General features: G+C 38.1%; 2 protein-coding genes and 1 long non-coding RNA gene across 6 annotated transcripts in view; 2 read left to right on the forward strand and 1 right to left on the reverse strand.

The window, feature by feature from the left end:
* LOC134790059 (uncharacterized) overlaps positions 1-23,500 on the forward strand; it is a 509,644-nt gene that overhangs the window by 210,496 nt on the left and 275,648 nt on the right. The gene's annotated exons all lie outside the window — the stretch shown is intronic.
* On the reverse strand, positions 167-21,473 carry LOC134790033 (aspartyl/asparaginyl beta-hydroxylase). Of its 4 annotated transcripts, XM_063760788.1 has the most exons (18): positions 21,119-21,351; positions 20,851-21,039; positions 20,316-20,425; positions 19,723-20,001; positions 19,371-19,577; positions 18,376-18,526; positions 17,334-17,497; positions 14,752-14,860; positions 12,684-12,761; positions 12,213-12,299; positions 12,016-12,131; positions 11,466-11,787; positions 10,309-10,406; positions 7,059-7,293; positions 5,079-5,184; positions 4,059-4,638; positions 3,771-3,901; positions 167-2,974 (listed from the first exon to the last, which is right to left on the reverse strand). In XM_063760788.1, the coding sequence occupies exons 1-18, from the start codon at positions 21,168-21,170 to the stop codon at positions 2,824-2,826; spliced, it is 3,165 nt and encodes a 1,054-aa protein (XP_063616858.1). In that variant the 5' UTR covers positions 21,171-21,351; the 3' UTR covers positions 167-2,823. The 4 variants fall into 4 exon arrangements, with proteins under 4 accessions (XP_063616858.1, XP_063616856.1, XP_063616857.1 ...); XM_063760786.1 differs by lacking the exons at positions 19,371-19,577; positions 19,723-20,001 and adding an exon at positions 21,368-21,473 and having other exon boundaries at positions 21,119-21,228; XM_063760787.1 differs by lacking the exons at positions 19,371-19,577; positions 19,723-20,001 and adding an exon at positions 21,364-21,445 and having other exon boundaries at positions 21,119-21,228.
* Positions 21,773-23,499, forward strand: LOC134790013 (metallo-beta-lactamase domain-containing protein 1). The gene is made up of 4 exons (XM_063760756.1): positions 21,773-21,976; positions 22,153-22,317; positions 22,446-22,559; positions 23,034-23,499. Exons 1-4 carry the CDS (start codon positions 21,826-21,828, stop codon positions 23,237-23,239), a joined length of 636 nt encoding a protein of 211 aa, XP_063616826.1. The 5' UTR covers positions 21,773-21,825; the 3' UTR covers positions 23,240-23,499.

A 23,500-nucleotide genomic window follows, 5' to 3' on the forward strand; every position in this document is an offset into this window, starting at 1 on the left:
CGTGAAGTGTCAAAATCAAGTTTAAGCACTTATCCGATTTATACCACAAGATGGCCCTCCAACGCGCACGTTTCCTCAAGATTCAACAAATCGATCTAACCAGGTTTCATTTACGAGAAATTCATACAGCCTGTGCAGGTTCGAGACTCCAAGCGAATAAAACTAATTTATAATCGAGCATTGGAATCATATTCACTTTTATTAATAAATAAGTCTTAAATTACCTTACAATAGTAACAAAATCGCGCAACAATCATATCACATTACATTTCATACAATCGGCGTCTTTCCAAGACAAATGCAAATATTATTAACACAAATGAGACTTGATTTTGAAATTTCAAAAAATCCTTTTTTTCAAGGTGATAAAAAAATATTCAACCATTCAATCATTATCATTAAATAAACTTATAATAGAATACATTGGTTCTTTAGAACAGATTTATGTACTTTTTATGTGAAATATTGCGTATAAACGCTGATAGGTATTAAGTACGTACATAGGCTTGATCCCTCGCATTCCCTTAAGTGTGATAGAGCGAAAATAGACAATATATTACACGTACTACAGTCTAAACGGACTGACGCTCTGTAAGCGTGGCCTAAACAGGATAAAAAGAAACTGGTAAATAATTAAGTATGACGCCCACATAGAAAACTAAAAATTCCCTAACAATGATTTTTTATTGTATTGGTTAAAAAAATGTACACAGACTTACAGCGAACTAATACACTGTGAAATTTATGATAGACAGTATTTATTTATACAAACTAGTTACATGATACAGTCTATAAAGGACAAACAGAACAAATGTGTGAAAGAAAAACTAATACAAGACAGAAGATTCACGCTTATCCATCGCCTCACAGAACTTCATACATTCTTTACACAGATCATGATATCTTTCTTGTATAATTGATGAGATGACAATTAAGGTTGTGGGAGCCAAATATAATATTAACCAGTCAGAAATAATAATGTTTTGTATTGTCAAGATGACACGTGTCGGCGTGAAGTTTCACCAATTGTTAAGAGCAACCGGAACAAGAGTTTATACCACATTTGGTCCTTAGGAAATAATAATGTTTTGTATTGTCAAGATGACACGTGTTGGCGTGAAGTTTCACCAATTGTTAAGAGCAACCGGAACAAGAGTTTATACCACAATTGGTCCTTAGAACTATGTCGTTTAATCTCAGTTTCCTGTTTGGTTTATGGTGTCGATCTGTGGGGGACAGCGGCTGATCGCGAGCGAGTGTTCAAGCTCCAAAAGAGAGCAATACGAATAATCGCGGGGAAACCTTACGACCACTCAGCACTGGCCTTATTCATTAAATATAAAATCCTAACTTTACCTAGTGTCTACATTTTAGAAGCATGTAAGTATGTTAGAAGTAATCTCAGCTCGTATAAAACCCGTGAGCAGCAGTCAGGTAGAAGCACGCGCGGGGGAAGTCTGCTTTTGGTCCCGCCCCATACTACCGCTAAAGCCAGGAAATCCGTCGGTGTGTTAGGAGTCAAATTATTCAACGCGTTACCTGCCGACATCAGAGATGCCCCTAGTGACATCACATTTGCTAATAAAATCAAAAAAATATTATTAGAAATGGCCTGTTACACCATCGATGAATTTTTCGATAAAGTGTCATCGATCCACACACAAAATGTAAATATGTAAATTGTAAAGTCCATGTTTGCAGTAGGTATTTTAGTGTGAAATTTATTATTGGCATTTTTTGTCGCTGTGAAATATTGTTAATATAAAACTATTATTTATTGAATTTTTCTGATGTCTACATTGTATGTACTTTGATTTTTAATTTATAATTAATGAATTATGATTGACATATGTATTTTTAACGTGTAATTAATTATCTTTATCAATAAAAATATGAATATGAAATATGAATATGGTTAACCGGGTTATTCCATGAAAAACTAACGCGATGCAAAATTAAGTGTCAATATATCTAGGGATAAAAATCATACTTTAGTTTGCATCATGAACAAAAATAATCCTGACTCGTTACTTTTGCTGTGAATATACCTACGTCGACGATGTGCTCGGAGCTGTCTCATATTCCAGTTAGGTTAGTTCGGGCCTAAATGGCCGGCAGTTGCCTCCGCTCGGCGGCGGTGAGCTCGGGATGCCACACGTCGACGATGAGCACGAGCCGAGCGCCCGTGCCGTTGTGCCACACCTCGTGTTAGCCGTCGTCTTATATTCCAGCTAGGTTGGATCAGGTCTAAATGGCCGGCAGTTGCCTCCGCTCGGCGGCGGTGAGCTCGGGATGCCACACGTCGACGATGAGCACGAGCCGAGCGCCCGTGCCGTTGTGCCACACCTGGTGTTAGCCGTCGTCTCATATTCCAGCTAGGTTGGATCAGGTCTAAATGGCCGGCAGTTGCCTCCGCTCGGCGGCGATGAGCTCGGGATGCCACACGTCGACGATGAGCACGAGCCGAGCGCCCGTGCCGTTGTGCCACACCTCGTGTTAGCCGTCGTCTCATATTCCAGCTAGGTTGGATCAGGTCTAAATGGCCGGCAGTTGCCTCCGCTCGGCGGCGGTGAGCTCGGGATGCCACACGTCGACGATGAGCACGAGCCGAGCGCCCGTGCCGTTGTGCCACACCTCGTGTTAGCCGTCGTCTCATATTCCAGCTAGGTTGGATCAGGTCTAAATGGCCGGCAGTTGCCTCCGCTCGGCGGCGGTGAGCTCGGGATGCCACACGTCGACGATGAGCACGAGCCGAGCGCCCGTGCCGTTGTGCCACACCTCGTGTTAGCCGTCGTCTCATATTCCAGCTAGGTTGGATCAGGTCTAAATGGCCGGCAGTTGCCTCCGCTCGGCGGCGGTGAGCTCGGGATGCCACACGTCGACGATGAGCACGAGCCGCGAGCCCGTGCCGTTGTGCCACACCTCGTGCTCGAAGCTGTCGTCGAACATGAACACCTTGCCTATCTCCCACTGCCTGTTTTAACAGAAAAATTATGTGAGCTAATAACTTACAAAAACTTTAAATATAAGTTAAGTCACACAGAACGTGACGTGACTGAATGATACACAGAATGTTTCATTTCCCAAAAATACAGTGCTGAAATATAATCTTTTAATATAACTCATCTTATACCAAGGTTGCTTCAGGCATTTAAATTCAAGGTTATCTGAGGGTACTTTGAATTTGGACATAACAAGGCGGATTTGGCTGACATTGAGGTATTTTGCCAAATTAGCCATTTTAAGGATTGAGGTTCCGTTGAAATGGATTGGCAACTTTTTATTGGACAGACACGTAAGAGACATAAAGAAGTGTAGTAGGCAAAAGCTTGCATATAAACGCTAGCGAAGCGCTAGGACTCATGCATTATCTAACTAATATCTATCTAATAATTGAAATAACCTAAGGTGTTTATGTTTTACCAGGGGTAGGAAATTAGAGCGTTCGGACATTTTCGGCTCCGTTCTCAGCATTGCTTCGAGCAATTATTAGGGTTGGCACAACTTGACGTCCCTTTTCGTGTACGACCACAGATAATACCCTGAATTTTGACAACCCTAAATAGCCAAAAGGGATAGTACCATACATAAGAAAGGGACAGCATGATTCGTCCTTGAATCGCTGCTAAACTTCGGATTTGTAGGAAGTTTATTTTCTGTACGGTAGTACTATTACTTATTCTGTGGTTTTACGACGATATCGATGAAGTGCTACTTAAGGGGCTTGTCACACCGATATCGCAGATACTTATCATTATCATGGTTATTACCTGGTTTCCCGGTGAACGCGTATGAAAGTATCTTTGGTATTGCTGAGCCCAAGGTGCATCCGGAGCCGGCAGTTGGTGGGACCGACGTGCGGCCGTACGTGCGTGCCGGCGCGCATAGAGCTGAATTTGACCTGTCAAAGAATAATAATACTACGTTAAATTACATTAAAAAGCAAAAGGTCGTAATAATTCATCATGTACAAATTGGTATTATAAATACGACAAATCTAGCAGTTTCCATGTAGATGATTCATGATATACATGTCCTGAATGCAATTTAGAACCCACCTGTCCGCGCCGGCAGCCGGCCGCCGCCACCTCCCGCCGCACCACCGCACACGTGACGGGCGCGCGCGCACACCGCCCGTCTATCTCCCTCCCTCTCACAAACAGATCCAGCTGCGTCCACTCTCCCCTCTCTTTCAGACCCTCCTTCTCCTGCTCGTATAGCGCTCTCGCGGCTTCCCCCTCCTTTAGGATTTCCTTCCAATGCTTTTCTAAATCACGCGCCAATTTAATGTAAGGAGTTTCCTCTATGTTCCACCAAGGTCGGCCTTTTAGTCTCGGAACATTGTATAGAGAGCGCTGAGCGGGTGAAAGGAAGTGCCCGTGAGCTGCGCCTCTTTTATGAACTTCGTGGGCTTCTTCAAATCGCCCCAGCAATAATAAAGTATCTCCCAAGTGATAATAAAATCTAGGTTCAGTGGCGGGGCCCGTGTCGCCCTCGAGCGCCCTCTGTAAGTGATCTAGGGCTTCCTCGAGGCGGTTGTGCTGGGTTTTGATTATGAAGCCGTATTGGGCTAGGGCGAGGCGGTCGTTGGGCCAGCGTTTGAGGGTTTCTTTGAGCACTTCTTCGGCTAGGTCGCCTCTGAAACAACGAATACTTTTATATTAATTTGATGTCATTTCAGTTAACTATATAATTATAGGGTGGCCAAAAAATAAGTGCATTCCCGTTGCCAGGGAGGTTTTGAGATTATACTGAGCAACTTTTACTATGGGACCAACCCGGAAACCGCGAAAAAAATATTTGGCTGGTCCATTTTCTATGGGAGGGTAAATTTTTTCGCGAATGCTTTTGGCCACCCTATATAAGCTGCGTTACTGAGAATAATAATCATCGTCCATTATCTAATATAGGTACGTGGAGAGAGAATGTGTGGCTCTCTGAGAAAAGGTTACCAAGAAGAGATTCGAGTCAGAAAAAGTGTGTTGCTTTCAAGTTAAATATTACGAACAAAAAATAAAATATTAATAGAAGAAATTATGTGAAAGGTACCCTAATATAATCAACAGAAACTATCTTACCTATTGGCCATCAGGAACATAACAGTTAAATTGGTCCTGTGAGAAGGCTCATCTGGAAACCGGCGAATGAGCAGTCGGTACACTGGTTCCGCGTTGAGGTAGGTCCCTAACATAAAATAACTGATTAAAATTTATTACCATAAGTTGGTATACCACCTGCCCAATTTCTTTGTCCAATGTGTATTTTGTCTCACATTTTGCTTGAGTGAGACGCAATGACATCGGAACAAGATATTGGACAAATGGAATACCACCCTTACATCCAGTCTGGCTCACAAGTATTACAAAGTGGGTACGAACGGTGATATTTCGATAAATACTTTTTTAACGACTTAAAAGTTTTTAACTCTCTTGTAACTATTCGTATTTTAAACTCGCTTAAAGGTGACTGAACTAGATCTAATGTAACTTTCACCAGACTAATACTTTCTAAACTCGGCACGCCAGGGCTTGATAGAAGATTTTTTAGGTGACAAACAATTATAACCATTTACATAATATCACCGAGTTACGAGTTGCTCCTCTAGGGGTCTTGAGGGGTCAATAAACAAGAAATAGTCTTTAATAGAAATCGTCTGTTTCGAGAGGACAGTACTATTTCATCATCATCATCATCATCTCAGCCATAAGACGTCCACTGCTGAACATACGCCTCCCCCTTGAACCTCCATACGTGCCGGTTGGAAGCGACCCGCATCCAGCGTCTTCCGGCGACCTTAACAAGATCGTCTGTCCATCTTGTGGGTGGACGTCCTACGCTGCGCTTGCTAGTCCGTGGTCTCCACTCGAGCACTTTTCGACCCCATCGGCCATCTTCTCTGCGTGCAATGTGGCCTGCCCATTGCCACTTCAGCTTGCTAATCCGGTGGGCTATGTCGGTGACTTTAGTTCGTCTACGGATCTCCTCATTTCTGATTCGATCACGTAGAGAAACTCCGAGCATAGCCCTCTCCATAGCTCGTTGAGCGACTTTGAGTTTTGAGATGAGGCCGATAGTGAAAGACCACGTTTCGGAGCCGTAAGTCATCACTGGTAACACACATTGATTAAAGACTTTCGTCTTGAGGCACTGAGGTATGTCGGACGAAAAGACATTACGTACTTTCCCGAACGCTGCCCAACCGAGTTGGATTCGGCGGTTGACCTCTTTCTCGAAGTTGTACCTACCTAATTGGACTACTTGTCCTAGGTAGATGTACGAGTCAACAACTTCGAGTACCGAGTTCCCAACAGAGACTGGGATGGGCACAACATTGGCATTTGACATAAGTTTCGTCTTGTCCATGTTCATTTTCAAGCCCACCCGTTGTGAAACTCGGTTGAGGTCATCGAGCATCATGCTGAGTTCCTCCATCGACTTTGCCATGACTACGATATCGTCGGCAAACCGAAGGTGAGTGATGTATTCGCCGTTGATGTTGATGCCAAGTCCTTCCCATTCCAGGAGCTTGAAGGCGTCTTCCATTACGGCAGTAAACAGTTTCGGAAAGATAACGTCTCCCTGCCTTACGCCTCTTCGCAATGGAATCGCCCTCGTGCTCTGCTCCTGTACTCGGACCGACATGGTGGCGTTACTATACAAACACTTCAACACTTCGATGTACCGATAGTCAATATGGCATCGCTGAAGAGACTCAGTACTATTTAATAATAATAAATAGTCAATAACCGCCATGTGGGATGTTGATTCGACGATTATTCTCCCGATAGTCGTTTCAGTGAACGGTCTAATAGCGAAGAGTCTCGACCAACATCTTGAGAGACTCTCGCTAGGTGGTTGGATCAAGGGGCAGATGCAGAAGGCGGTGATCTTGGACACGGCGCGGATAGTACGTCGGTTCCTCTCTGCGGCCCTGACCACCGGTAGCTTGGGCCTTGCCCCGCTGCTGTTTTTATATTTGACTTTTATATTCATATTATAAAAACCCTAGCTTAAGAAGGATGATGAATAAAGAGGATAATAAATAATCATATCTTTACCTCTAAATTGTATCCTGTTAATAGTTCTCCCTGCGATTTCAATCAGTTTCTTATTCGACAGGCGTTCGTTCATCTTAAGCAACTCGAGGTATGCTGCTATCGCACGTCCGAGTAGCACGTTGTCTCGTTTCTTCTCCGCCGCGGCATCCAAGGATTTTGCCACAACCCAACGCGCGCGGGCACTGGTTTTCAGCTGCGCCGCGCTCGCTCGATCCGCCGCAGCCATCAAAGCGCCCTCAATGTTAGTAACACAACACACTTAAGGGGACTAGTGTATTAATTGTTCACACTTAGGACCGCCATCCAGGGTTTCCCCTAAATTGTAGTTGGATTTTAGTAACAGGAGAAACCCTTATTTTTTATTTCCTCTAGGCTAAGTAAGCCATTGTCTGAATTTTTGAAGTTTTTCGGGTAATTTAGATGATGGCAACACTACTAACACTCAAAATCTATAATCTATGGTTAGGTCCCTGCGTGCGAGCCGGGGGACGCGCGGGGTGCGGGCGCGTTAGGCCCGGGTCGCTCGCAGGGAGCGCGGGAAATGGCACAACGAACAAAGTTTAAATGTAGTTAAAGATGCATTCAGTTAGTCCAGCCAATCCTGGAATTCAATTGAGTTTTTCATAAATATAACTTCAATACATTTATTTCACTTATTAGACTAGACCCTTTCCAAAATAGGCGACATTTTGTGAAGGTAATTTGACTAAGTTGGTGTATCCTTATTATCACAACATGCAACAAGTAAAATAGCGTATTGTAATCGGCCACACTTCATGCGCAGAAACAGTTAGACTATCTACTATTTGAAAAGTATACACCAACCAAAGTTTTAATATCCTATACACCGTGTTTTTATTGAATTCCGTTAACTTCGGGGTATAGTTAAGTACGTTTATAAGAACTAAATGGCATAGTTAATTTTCAAAAAAAAAAAAATTTTTTTTGTTTTCTTTTTTGTTTTTTTTTTGTTTAAAAAGTAATTAAATGTAGCATATAGCGTTGTTGTAACACGGGCATTACATTTAACTCAACCAAACAATTGAAATCTGTGACATATCAATGTCATTTCGTACATCAATCGACCGAGATTGTACTTAAGTTTAGTAGCAAATGTATGAACTCATTCTAAACACTAATCAATATGTAAGCCGGCCCCAAGGCAAGTGTACACGCTTGTAGAAGCCTTATAGGAAAAAAATAAATTATGGATTATCTCCGAAATGGACTTAATTAGAACATCGGTGTCTTTGAGAAAGTTACTTGATTTAAGCTCAGGAATGCACCCTTGAAATTAACGGAAATCAAAAAAAACACGGTGTATATGAAAAGGGTGTTTTCAGTTGCAAAATATCTTTAAACGTCTTTTGGCTAATTAAAATTTAACTTATGCACAGTTCGATATACCTACTGAATTATGAGCCATTATCAACCTTGACAATTGACAGTGATATATTCATATAAAATCTTTGTAACTGATCGTAACATAAATAATGGTTGCCTATTAGTGTAGTAAATAAAGGTAGTGGACCCCGCAGTAATTCCTCAGCCAGAAAAAACTTTACAGTATGATAAAGTATCAATAAATAAAAAGTATTGTATAAATATCCAAAGAATAACAGTAATAGTATTTAAGTAAATACCTAAAGTCTTAAATCGTTAATATCTTTTTACGGAAAAATGCTCCGTTCAAACTTTCGTCTCCACCGGAAATATTCATGTAACGTATTGCAACAATATATGACATAACAATAAAAAAAATCCCAGCAGAAATACCAATAACTTATTTGGTAAAAAAATTTCGGACGGAGGAATTACTCGGTTAAATAAATAAACAGCTTTGTATGTTTACGTATAAATACCTAACTTAGGAGTGTTTTTAGGGTTCCGTACCTCAAAACGAAAAAAAAGAACCCTTATAGGATCACTCGTGGGTCTGTCTGTCTGTTTGTCACAGCCTATTTTCTCGGAAACTACTGGACCAATTAAGTTGAAATTTGGTACACATATGTAAATTAGTAACCCAAAGATGGACATATTTTTGTATAATTTAAAAATACATAGGTTCGAAGTTATTTAAGAAAATACAAATAGCCAAAAAATGACCATTCCCCCTGTATCTCCGAAACTACTGGGTCTAAAATTTTCAAAAAAATACACAAAATAGTTCTTTACCTATAGATGACAGGAAAACCTATTAGAAATGTGCAGTCAAGCGTGAGTCGGAATTATGTACGGAACCCTAGAAACGCGAGTCAGACTCGCACTTGGCCGGTTTTTTTTTGGATATTTATAATGTTAGTTTCGGCTCATACTATACAATAACCAAGCAAAATTTCATCGACTGAGGAATTAATGCATGGGTCTCCATACAACAACTTGCTTCGTTTACTACCCTATATGTCACGCGATAATGATAAGATAAACAATCATCTGTCAAGAGGTGTTACCAAAATACAAAGTATCGTTATATTGTACGTGTATTGTACTATCGTTATCGTGCTATATACACGGTGTAACATGAGGAAACCAAATAATTTTAACAGCGTGTTCATGATCATATTTAGAGACAAAAATGTCATATAACCTTTTTTAGATTCGCCTAGTTTCAGAGTTAATACCAATTTAAAAAAAAAACAAGTTTTTATTGTTACATAGTGCAAAACGCCTTTTTGATGGCGATGTTGCTACTATGGGCCGTAGTCTAAAGGCCCCTATACACAATGGGCCAGCGCCGGCCAGTACAAGGGACGCAGCCATGCGGTAGAATGAGATAGCAATATCACTTTCTCCCTCTAACGCATAAATGCGTCCCCCAGACTGGCCCACGCTGGCCCATTGTGTACAGGGGCTTTAAAATATCCTTATTGATAGATGTCAAAAAGTGACAAGTAACACTTGGCAAAAACTAAGTTTTCGAAAAAAAAAGTAAAAACCAATTTTAAGTGACAAGTTTACCAAAACATTTACTTTTTATGTACAAATACATTTAAAAAATTGAAAAAAAAAGCCAAACAAAAAAGAATTTTTTTTGGCGAAATCGACCTAACTCATATTAAATTTTTTCCTTCTTTTGACCTCAGAAATGCGTGGTTAAAATCTTTCGCATTCCTCGTGAGCACCTTGTATAAGGGCGACCATCAATACGGCCGCCACTGTTTAGATGACATAGGTACCAAAGTTATTGACGGTTCGTAAACCATATCGCAACGATATAAGGTATATCAAGGGTTAGTTAAGTTGTTAGTACCTGGTTGAACTCTCGCTCGGCGTCATCGAGCTGCTGGCGCCAGTAGGCGTCGGCGGGCTCGCCCGGCCACCCGTCCTCTATACTGTTCCCACCGTCCTCTGAAAAACAAGACAACTTCATTTATATGCGTTCCGATCCTTAGGGCTGATTTAGACGGCGCGCGAGCTCGCATGCGATTTTAGTTACATTGCGGACTGTTGATTACGTCCAATTCAACCGACCGATCAAAACCCGCAATGCAATGAAACTCGCATCGTCTAAATGAGCCATAAGGGTGGTATTCCACCTATCCAATATCTTTGTCCAATGTGTATTGCGTATCATATTTTGCTTAATGAGAGATTGATAAACTTTGTCTACTACTTAAGACATTGACATAAGTAACTTTAGTCGAGCAAATAACTCATAGATTTAGGTAGGTACCGTAGGTATGATGGAAACACTCTATTCGAAATTTAATGTTAGAGGCCAAAATGACAATCGTTCATTGACAAACGCCAACCAAATAGAAATAATTTATTGGGATGACAGAATAGATGCTATGAAATAATAGTATTTAAACCTTTACCGCATACGGATATTACGGAGTTATATATGGCGGATATGATATTCAACTCTATTGACAGCTCTTAAAGTTCAAATTTAAACAAATATTTTTTATTACATGCAGCAAGGGGTTAAGTTTCGATGGTTTTGATTGGCGTTTTCTATCAACGATGTCATCTTGGCTAGGCCCCCAGGTCGTTCCTGATGCAACGGTTGCCTATCGCTAACGGTATAGTTGCTACTGAGCACCTTTGCATATGGAGGGATTCAGGGGAGTTTTAGTTTAAGATTAATTTGCGTATGGATTTTGCAATTTTCGCTATTATTTGAATAATAAATAATTTACAAATAACACTATTTGTAAATTCCTTATGTTCTAGAATAATTTAATTACAGGGGATATTTTAGTTGACTGTTGTTTTCTCAAAAGTTGCCCGACAGCGAGACAACACTTAAAAGATCTCCAGCAAAAATGTTTGTAATTATAAAAAAAAATGTTATTTTTAAATTATATAAAAATGCACTCACATCAGGTTAGTCATGCAGTTAGACGATTAATATAAAAACCATTCTGTTATGGGACAACCAAGACACAACAGCGTTGTCTTTACTGCGTCTCGCCGGTCGCTCGGGCTCCGGCAGCCGGCCATATTTGGCTTCCAGCCGCGTCAGCAGCTCCTCATCGTCCACATCCGATATTTCCTCCTCGTCCTCTACTTCCTCCTCGCCCTCCTCGATTTGTTCGTCGTCAATTATTTCGACGTCGTCAGGGACATCTTCCTCTGGTTCTGGGGTTGGTTCCTTGGGAGGTGGTTTGGCCGCAGCGGGGGCCACTTTTTTCTGAACAACTGGTTCTTCCTCCTCGAAGTCTTCCTCAGCTTCCTCTTCGTCGCTGTAAAGTTCCTTCTTTTCTTCTTCTTTAATTGCTTGAATCTGTGGATAGTTCATGTTCAAAATCCCTGGTCCGAACCAAAATTTGCACTGATTTCAATAAACGGATCGATGGCCTAAGATATTGTGTGACTAGTTCACTACATAACACATTTCAATCCCGACGTTTCGAGTATTTTCCAATACTTATACGGTTATGGTGTAGAATAGGAACAATCCCCATAAATGCTATAAACTTCAAGTTTTTGATGTAATCTTAAAATAACTTACTTTAGAGGTCACAGGTTCCTCTTCCCCTTCTTCCTCACTTTCTTCGAAAGTAGGTGATTTTCTTGTGATAGAAGGTATTGGCCGAGAACTCTCTTGTGACACCTTTTTAGTCGGAACTGCATAAAGAAATTAATAAATACGAAAAATGTACGAATGTAATTTATAAAAAAAAATTATTTTATTCGTATTTGGCCTACCGGGTTCAGACGGTTCTTCCGGAATCAGAGTCATGCGTCGGTCTACAGAGGGTGTCACTTCTCTAGCATCTTCAGATTGTGGAACATCTGTTATACAAAACTTCGTCTTAGCGAGAGGGAAGTAAGCAAATGCTATGTAATAGCTTTACGTGACTAAGCTCTTTACGAATAATGCTTCATAATATACGTGGCATAATCAAGTGGCTTTCAGAATCTAATATGTTAGAAGGGAATTTTATACAAATCTTTACTAGCACCAATGAGATAATTTAAATGAGAACAATGAGTATTTACTTCAAATAGTTTCGACTGTAGGATAGTTCAGCTGTCAGCTCATACACAAAAGTAGCGAAAGTTACTAAGTATGCTAAAACGAATCAAATCGAGATTCAAATATTTTGCTTTCAAGTGCATTGTTATACAATAGAAGCTGTATTATTCTGTGGTAATAAGTTTAAAATGTGTACGCACCACTGGAGGCGGTGGCGCGGCGTACGATAGCGTGCGTGGCGACCAGCAGGGCGCCACCAATGCTCAGCTTCAGCCACACTGCAACAACGCCCCACACTTAGGGTCGGCCGTTTCAAGCTTATAACGTACGGTTATGTTACTTTCGACGCTACAGACCCCATCATAGACGCGGTAAATAGTACCAGTCCGTAGGTATACTTTAGCGTTACAATCAATGTTTAAATGTTCAAGATTTTTTTAGAATATAGTAACAATAATTTAGACAAGTCACCATATTTTTTGCTGAAAATTATTCAGTAAGTAATTAAGATACAAACATGAGACATTTTTGACCAAAAGCTTGTCTCGACAAGGGGCGATTTATTTTATTTGCACCGCTACGGTACTTTTGATAATTGAGTACAGTATTATACCCGGCATACTCACTATAACAGTGAGTATGCCGGGTTAATGAGTGAGGTCAATCGATAAGTTACACGGTGAAATGTGATTAAAAGAGGAATTGACTTTTTTATTAATCTTTTGAGCGACAGATTGGTGGCGGCAACAAAAACGTCAGAGAGAGAAACAGAAAGATCTTACAATTTCAATGAAAAATAACAAATTGAGTAGGCAGATCAATATTAAGCCAATCACAAGCATACACTGACTTAGTGAACACCAAGATGCGAATGATCCGAAAACATCTATATTTCTCCTATTTTATTGTACTATTATTTGCAATACGTTCGGTCTTTAAAACATAGATCTAAACATTCAATCGAACACAGTTACAACAGGTGTATGACTGAACGAAAATACCCTGGAATTGATGAAGTATTTTAATTACAGCTCCTTGGCACTCTATCAAATATGGCGGTAATGGTGTGGTGTCCAAAGTTTCCGTTATTTGATACCACAGTCCTGATTGAAGAACTTCTTAAGAAATAAATTTGCCGTTTATCGTTTAATCTTACTACCTAGTTTGACTACGGTACTACCCTACTACGGTACTACCCATTTAAACAATAATCATATTGAGATACCGACGTGTAAATTATAATAAATACTTAACAACAGTTTTATAATAAGTAACTTGGAATGTCAGAAATCTTTAAATCATTTTTTCCATTCAAAACTTAAATAAAAACGCACAAGTTTTTGTAACCAATAGGTATGTAGCAATACAAAAAATGTAGGTAAGTATACAAAAATTATGTATGGATTTTTAAGCTTTAGGTTTCAAGAGAGAAGTGTTGATATTTTGTTGTTCGGTCACGCGTCCGCTCGAGTGAGTTCTAAATATTTAAGCACAATGTATAAAAACTTGTCGTTTGGTATTAAACTACATTCTAATAGTAGTGTGGCTTATGTTAAAGTAAATTAAATTATTGTGCAAACAAGCGCAAGGGGCTAAATAAAAGATGTGAATATAATGAACATTTATTTCTTTTTCACGTAAATCTAGTATCATCGGTTTATGTACATTAATTAAGTGTAACGTTAGTGGTTAGTGGTAGGAAAGCGAAAATAATTCTTATCATGCTCATAAGTAGTCATAAGTCATGTAATGTGAGGCATTATTGATCATATCAGTCAGGAATTATTAATTAAATCATTTATTAAAACGAACAAGCTTTATGATCAGATAGACGGTGCGAGAATTTGAATGCGAGTTTCGGTACATTGCTTACTACCCAGGTACTGTTCAATCAATTGATCGATCAAATACCGCAATGTAACGAAACGCGAGTTTTCGCATCGTCTAAATAAGCCTTTTAAAGGCGCGTGCACAGAAACCTATCGAAAATTATATTAAGGCACATCACACCCCAGTTGAAATTATCAGATATTCAGCTACGGTATGTCTAATATATATGGTCACGGAATAACTTCACACTTTGTCTATGGCACCTGATTTTTTATATGAAAAAAAAAAGAAACAGAAATTCTGCACCGAAAGATCCCGAATACCTAAATTTGTTTCGACACCATAGATATCCCGGTGCTGATTTTCTAGAAAAAATCAGTTCATGTGGGGTGCGAGTCGAGTAAAACGTGAACAAAACAGAAACCTAATGTTACTCACTATGCGAGGCCTCTGCCTCCTCTTTGCGGAGCTGCTCCTGGCGCTTCTCGTACTCTTCCTCCTCTTCCAGCGTGTCGGTCGGCTTCTCGGATGAAGGCTCATCCTCCACCTGATCACAAAATCACGTCATTAAGAATGGACAACTAGATTCTTGCATCATAGACTATACTTAATTTCTTCGAATTATTTTTACAAACTTGTAGTAACTTGCAATGTTCGTATACGGTAAAAGTACTGGTAGCTTTGCGATAAGTTTTAACCCTGATTCGTACAAATGATTTTTTCGGAACTTATGTACGAAACATCATTTGATTATTACCAGTCGCTCTTAGGTGAAAGAAAACATAGTGAGAAATCCGAATTAATCCTAATTAAAACTAGGCCTCTGCGCCTATGCTTTGGAAGTTCAGATATGAAGCTCTTGCTTTCCAATATGTAGTAGTAGTACTTAGTTATCACTTTATTGTACACAACATAGGTTTACATAAACTTTACGGAAATTGAGGTATTACTGAGAGTTATTTCTTACTAGGCTCTGTGCCAATAGGCCTGTTGCAAGTAACAAAGAATCATGGAAATAATGGTTTCAACGAAACATATATGTTAATATGATTCTAAAAAATGGCCCAATCTCAGTATAAACTGAAGGATTATTAATATATTCAATAAAATAAAAGTGCAAAATTCTCCAATCGGCCATTTTTACTGAAACGCCAATCAGAAACGTTCCAAACAGTGACGTCATCAATCCATAACATATTTCTTAGAGCAACATAGACAACCTCATTGACCGAAATCTATACGTGGGCACCAAAGAGTTCGAAAGGTGCAAAAAAAATGTTATTTCGCCACTAAACATTTATTACGTCCAAAAAATATTATTACACGATATAAAGTAGATATCTATTTGTTATTATTTAAATAAAATGCTAAATAATACGATATTTCAACAACAAACTTTTTTAATTATTTGGCTGAATGGAACTATCATTGCCATGTTGGCAGTCGTAACTACAAAAAATGAAAAATTAAAAAGTAAAAGCGGCGTTCGGTGATTTTCACTCAAAATTTACATGTATCTAAATAATTCATCTTAAACTGCAACCGTGTGAGAGTTTTTGTGTAAAATGAGTTATTGTGATAAATTTTTGTAATGTATTTATCATCCCTAATCGTAATATATGGTGCTGAATTAACAATATCATTCGGATTCAAGGGAAATTCGTAACTGTAAGTATGTAAACAATATCTACCACCCTACCACCAACTAAATGATGACGTCACAAATGGCATGCGAGGCGTTTTCGCGCGAAGTTTAAACTAGCTATAATAAAATGCAATTATCTATGTTAAATCTTATGAGTATAACTGAAATATAGTGTTTTTCGGAACTAATACAAGTGTACCGACGATATTAAAAGGGTTTTCAAAATTTGTCATCAGGCCTATCTTATCTTCTTAGGCTTATCTTTTGGGGTCTTAGACTGCCGAACGGACCCCAGGCCCTAAGTGAGACGTGGTCAAAACACGGAAACAACTCTAGCAGTATAAAGATTTAAGTATGTAAGTTGTTTCTACCGACAAGGCTCGGAGGCCATTATATTATAATTTCGGTCGGTAGTTAACTACCGACCCGCCCCAGATTCGCACGGGTTACACTAAACCTTAACAAATTATACATCTAAACCTTCCTCAAGAATCACTCTATTGATAGGGGACACACAAACAAACAGACAGACGCGCCGGGGGACTTTGTTTTATAAGGTGTAGTTAAGGGACCTATCTCACGGGAAGGCCTTCTAGAGGGCGAGGTAATCCGTTCATCGTCGGCCTCTATAGTTCGTTTTTTTTTAGCATTAGAAAGAACTTGAAAGAAGGTAAGCGATTTTGACAAGTCTTTTAATTGAAAAACGCTTTTTAAAAATCAATAACTATTATAGTTTGAATAATCTCAGGTGAGTTTTTCGAGTTCGGGTGCTAATCCGTTAAACAAAAGCCTTTGTTTCTTTTAAGAGCGGTCTACAGCCACGTGCCAAAGCAACCATGTCGTTTAAAAAGCAACTATCGTGATAGTATTAAGGTTCAAATTCATATGACAGCTTGTTCAGAGAACAATTAGGGTGGTCTTGTTTTTAGAGATAGCAAAAACGTGTTATCTCCGAATGAGCTGATTCATGAATTTGAACCATATAATTAGAATGGTAAATTAGCTTTTTAAATGGGTTTGTTCCCGTTACTTACGTCGGGGCTATTAGCAGTAAGCATTGTAACCACTGCATAAAGGAAACAATATCTTTTGTTTAACAGATTAGGGTCCGAGCCCGAAAAATTCACCTGAGATTATTCAAACTATACTAATGAAAGCAGAAGAATATAAATGATCGTATTACATTCATAATTGTTACATATTTGCCGTAACTTATTTTTAAAATGTGTTTTTCAATTAAAAGACACATCAAGATTGTTTACCTTATTTCTAATGCTAAAAAAAACGAACTATAGAAAGTCATCGTCAGGTTCGTTGTATCAATCATATTCTTCCTTGAATTTCACACCTATTGTTACGATTGAAAGGGACGTACCTCATCGAATGGCTTGCCAGAGGGCGCGGTGATACGTTCCACTGGCGGTTCGTCATCGTCGGCCTCTAGGAAGTCGTCGTCGGGTTCGTTGGTGTCCTCATCGTCGTCACCGTCATCTCCGTCATCGCCATCGTCGGCGTCATGGCCTGCATCTTCGACGGATCCTGTAATAATTAAGTGAAACTTAATTTAAAAATTCTTTATGTTTTCAAGTAAAATGGGACAGATAAATGAGATACATTATTATAAAACTTTCAGTTTTTCAGTTTAAGGGTTGAGGAAAATTTGAAGGTGCATCTATATGTGCCGTCCCACGGTTAAAGGTACCTTATCCTTATGGCGATGGCGTTTGGCGCTTACGCTATTATTAACGCCGCTCCAATACTATTGCAGTGCTATGCGACGTAAGCGTCAGCCGCCATAAGGTACCTTTTCCCGTAGAACGTGACATATTTTTTATGATTTAATTACAAATGTATACTTTTAAAAATGTTCGCTGTACTTGTCTTGTAGTATACCTAAGACGATACAACTAGTTTGCCAAATTTCATGCTTCTAGAACTCTAGGTTAACAGAAAGTACCCTATAAATTTTGATTGCCTTGAGAGTGTCGAATCGAAATATTCGTTTTTTGCGGCATACTTAACTGCCTTACTTTTTAGAGCACCATACAAAACTTTGTTCACTTTGTATCTTATGGGATCACTTCGGTCTTGTTTTTAAGTCAACTTAGAAGTTTAATTTTTTCACAGCTTCAAAGGACTGTAGACCCGAGTACATGGTTTTAATTTCAACTCGATACCTTCATGCGTTCCGGATATAAAGGGTCTTGACAGACGGACCACACAGTGATCCTATAAGGGTTCCATTTGTTTCCTATAGCCAGAGCCCTAAAAATTCTTAAAATCCATTAAAAAAACGAAAATGTTTAGTTCATTGCATGGAATGTTATATACTACCACTATTGGATGTGATCGAAAGAGTCAAGTATTTTTTTGTGTAACCAAAAAACTATATGCATATTTAGACATAATATGTATACCTTGGTCCTTATCATCATCATCGTCATCTTCTTCCTCAGGCAAGGCGGGCAGCTCGACATCGATGGGGTCCTCGTCTTCGGGAGCTTCCTTCTCTATCTTCTCCACTTCTAGTGACGCGTCTTCCTCTTCTTCCTCGTGTTCTTCTTCATCCTATAAATTATTACGCCACTTAATAATGAGAGATTATTGGTGACTAAAAAACATCCTATATAAAATATATCATTAACTAATGATATAATATCCGTACACGGCGGGAAGAAGTTGATAACTCGAGATATTCTACCGAAGAAATTTGAACTTAAAATAAAATTACATAAGGTTCAAATTTCTTCAATTTTTTCCCGCGAGTTATCAACTTCTTCCCGCCGTGTACGGATATAATCTATGGTATTCATTGACAAATTTCGTAATCTCGGTGTTTTATTAGTTTACAAAAAAGTATTAAGATAATGTTTAAAATGTCATAAATAGACGTTTTATAATGAAGCTATAGGGGTTTCGTTTTTGCCAGTTGGGCTAAGAGACCATAAAACATCAATAAGCCATTATTATTTGACTAAGACACGACTGATACATTTACAGGTACTTAATTGAATTAATTTACACTATGCCTAATATTATTTTGGAGGTCAGAATAAATGGTACATTCATTTAATAAAAAAAGTGTTATTTAACTTTAAAAACACATACTTAAGCCAAACAAATTTAGTTTTCTACACTCTTAATAAATTGTAAAACCTAAAAAATAAAGATTTAAAAAAATCTTTAAAGAAGAAGCAGAAGTAAAAAAAAAAATTAACAATAGAAGCAGTGCCAAGAAAGTTAAATTTTTAATTTCTATAATAGGTATTATAATTTAGATCAGTATCACAAAACAGTTTTGTTACAAGTATTTGAAATTATGGTTTTAGAAAAAGCATTGAGTTTTGTTAGTGCCAATCGAAAAACGTTACAGATCTCAAACAACAATTTCCACTCGCAAATAATTGTGCACCTCATTGTTTTGTTCATTGCTATCTCCGTTATCAAGATTATCTTCGTGGTCATCGTCATCATCATCATCCTGTTCAATACTCTGATTATTATCTTCATCCCCATCGCCATTTGAATCATCATTTTGTTCCACTTCATTGCTAAATTGTTCATCTCCATCATTATCTTCGTCATTTTTTAAATCATCATCATCTCGTTCATCTTCTTCCTGTTGTTTATGATTACAATTTTCACATAACATATTTAGGACACATTTAAGACTATGATTTCATTAACGAATCTATTTAAAATAATGCTTCATTTTCAACTTTTAACAAGATTAGTTACATTAAAATCATCAATTACTTAATCACCTCATAGTCAGCTTCTAAGTCCTGTTCTGCACTGTCGTTCTCTTCTTGTTCTTCATCATCTTCTTGAGGTCCTTCATCATCATCATCATCTTGAGGGACCTCATCATGTTCATCATCACCATCATGTTCTTCATCATCATCATGTTCATCGTCATCATCATGTTCTTCGTCTTCATCATCGTCGTCATCATGTTCTTCATCATCGTCGTCTTCATGTTCTTCATCATCTGCTTCTTCACTATTTTCTCCTTCCTCATCATGGTCATCATCATGATCATCCTAATCGACATTTTTTGTACACAACATATAACAATACTGTGAAACCTAAATTGAATTAGGCTGTCTGTTTGCTTTTGTTTTATTATTTTAACTACATATATAGTGTATAATGAATTAATTAATGGCAATGTAAATATTAATTAACCAGCTTAAAAAACTGAATATCTTATATGAATGCAAATAAATTTAAGTTAAAATTGTACATTAAATAAAGCTTCACAAATCTACCAAAATAATGAACCCTTTACAAAATTACTTTGATCAATTTGATCATATGATTTTACTGCTGAGATCATACTGGTTATAATACTTACATGATGCTTTAGCTCCAGCGTATGTTCATCATGGTGGTCATCCTCTGGGGCATCTTCTAGCCAACCTTCTAGCACACCAGAGTATTGGGATTGTACAGAGTTAGCTTCCACTAAATGAAATAAAGTATTACTTTATTAACATACATAGTTTACATATCTATTAGTCTATTATGAATATTTACACAAAAGTTAAGAAAGTGACAGTGTTTATTATATCCAAAGCTTGAGTCATTTATGTTACTTTTTTTATAAGCAAAGTGTGCATCTTTTATGACCTTCATGGAGTGATGTGAATAACTAATAAGGAAGCTACAGTACTAATAAATAGTTTTATTATGATATGATATTGATGATGAATAATGATAAATTAAAAAAAAAAATTGACATGTAATTTTTAAATAAATATGAAACTTAAATGGAATCAATTATAAAATGTACTGGTAAAGAGTACTAACAAGATTGCAAGCTCTTCATGTAGAAATCTTTAAAAAATGCAATCAAACTTATTTAATAAGACAGAAATCATATTACTTACATTCAGACAGGCCACGGTTTTCCAGTATAATTAGTCCAATGAGCCCAATCAGCACAAAGAGGAGAGAGAAGAATATGATTTTGGCACACCAGTGGCCCCCAGTGCCATGGTCATGCTGCGAGTGCATAAACACATCCCCCTCGCCAAGCGCCGCCGCCGTCCCGCGCGGCTCATCTACTCCCAAATCATCTTTAATACAAATAAAACACCTATTAAAAAGAATATGCCAATATAGTAAGCACTAATAAGTTTTAAATTCCTTCCTCACCTTTTTTCCTCTTCTTATCCTTACGCTTCCTTGGTTGTACGTCGCCTGACATGGTTCAGTTTAATCTGGCGCTCAGCAGGCGACAGAATCTCTCTTATTGTTTCATAACCCTGAGTAAACAAAGAACACTTATACATACAATGCATACAAATAAATTTAGGGCACGAGTCGTATGACACTACCAAATGCGCAATTTTCTTAAATAAAGATAATATGCGCACGTTGAAAATGTTAAAATAACCTACATACATGTGAGTACCACTGCTGCTTTCTTGAATTTATTTTAGAATTTAACCTAAAAATAACCGGCGGAGACAGCTGAATATGCCGCGGGTAGGATACAGGGACAGGGGGGCGGGGCGGACTACTGACATTTGTTGACGGCTGTCGCAATCGTTCAGAAACAATAATTTCTCTTACATTTTCTACATAAAATCCACTAAATTCATAATTAAGTATATTAATGCTCCTCGAAGACTGATTTCTCTCAATAAATAATTTTCATTACCTACAACTGCTGATATTAAGTTAATTTTTGGAGGTATACCTAAATATGAAGAATTGTTTTAAAATAGAACCAATGATCACAAGTGGTTTCTGATCTGGGCATGTTCTTGGAATGACTTTGGGAATGACATATAATTTCATTAACGCTTGACTAGTGTCGGTAAAAATCTTAAGTATTTATTAATTAATTTCTATGAAAAATGAGTGAAGTTACAGTTTTATACGAAGGATATTCCAAAATGACCGGCAAAGATCAAATGACGGCCAACTGTAGCTGCACTTTAATCACAGGCCCACACAATGTTATTGTTGATACCATGACCGCTTGGGACACTCAGAAAATTACCACTGGTTATTTAATTATTTCATGCTTGTTAATTAGAATACCCGTTAGTACCATTCCTAAACATATAAATAATATTACTACTTGTATATTTTACTACATAGGCAGTGAATGGAGAAAGATTATTGCTATTAATTAATTTTAAACAAACATACTCAAACCTTATGTCTCTTGTTTTCCTTAGCCTTACAGAAACACAATGTGTCCCCAGATGATATAAACTATGTAGTGAGCACACATGGTCACTCGGATCACATAGGAAATAACAATTTGTTCCTGAATGCAAAACACATAGTTGGCTTCAGTGTGTCTTTCAGAGAACAGTACTACATGCATCCTTTTGATAAAGGTAATTTATTTATTTTTCCTAAAATTTATTTGATTTTCACTTTGAATATTGTAGTTTATAGAGTGAATTTCCATGTTTAGTAATAAGCTTTACTAATGCTACTGTTCAAAATTACTGATATTTTTCAGGGGTAGAGTATACTATAAATGATAGTGTTAAAGTCGTCCCAACCCCTGGACATACATTATCATGTGTCACAGTGCTTGTCACAACTGCAGAGGGAAGAGTTATAGCAATCTGTGGTATGTAAATAATATTTTATCTTCTTTTTGTCCTCATATGTAAAACCTATTTATGACACTTAACCTGTTGTCTACCCAGAACATATATCTCCGGCCAATTGTTTGTTGCCCCTGTAATTTTTATACTTACCATGTAATGAAAACTAATATAGTGTTAAACTCATTGACATATATCTAAGGACGGGTCTTACAGGACAGTCACTAAAAATAGTAAACTAGTTCAGCAGTGTCACTCACAAATTCGAGCCAATCATGCAGTCTAACGCAACTAGTTGCGACTAATTGCGCGGGTGATGCGAACACATCAACCAATTGCACGGGTGATGCGAACACATTAACCAATTGCGCGGGTGATGCAAACTCTTCAACCAATCGCGTTGTAGCAGTGGCACACTGCTGTACTGACCCCATTCTTATTGCCCATAAGGCCAGTCCTTAGATATATGTCAATGGTTAAACTAATTGTCATTTTAGGTGACCTGTTTGAAAATTATGAAGACATTGATAATCCAAATGTTTGGCTGGAAGCTGGCAGCGATGACCCTGTGCAGCAAATGAAGAACAGACTCAAAGTTGTTGAGGTTGCAAATTGGATAATTCCAGGACATGGGGCAAAGTTCCATGTTACTGAGCAAATTAGGAATTCTTTGCGGAAACAGGCAGGTAATGCACCAGTGTAGTTAGTCTTACTATTTCAGTCAGTCTCGGTACAAAAAGTATTGACTGAAGTAGCATGACAAATACGAACGTTTCTGGGAAAATACGATGGAAAACAATTATGCACTACATCTGTATATATATATAAGTTTTATAGTTTATGTTGTAACCAATATTTGGACAGTTTAGGGCAAGGGCAGCCCCTCACAATCTAAGACACTTGTAGTATTGTAAATAAATAAGTTTTGGAAAAAAAATCACGACAATAAATAAAACGAACAAAT

The sequence above is a fragment of the Cydia splendana genome, chromosome 4 (genome assembly GCF_910591565.1).
Source record: "Cydia splendana chromosome 4, ilCydSple1.2, whole genome shotgun sequence".
NCBI classification, from domain to species: Eukaryota; Metazoa; Arthropoda; class Insecta; order Lepidoptera; family Tortricidae; genus Cydia; species Cydia splendana.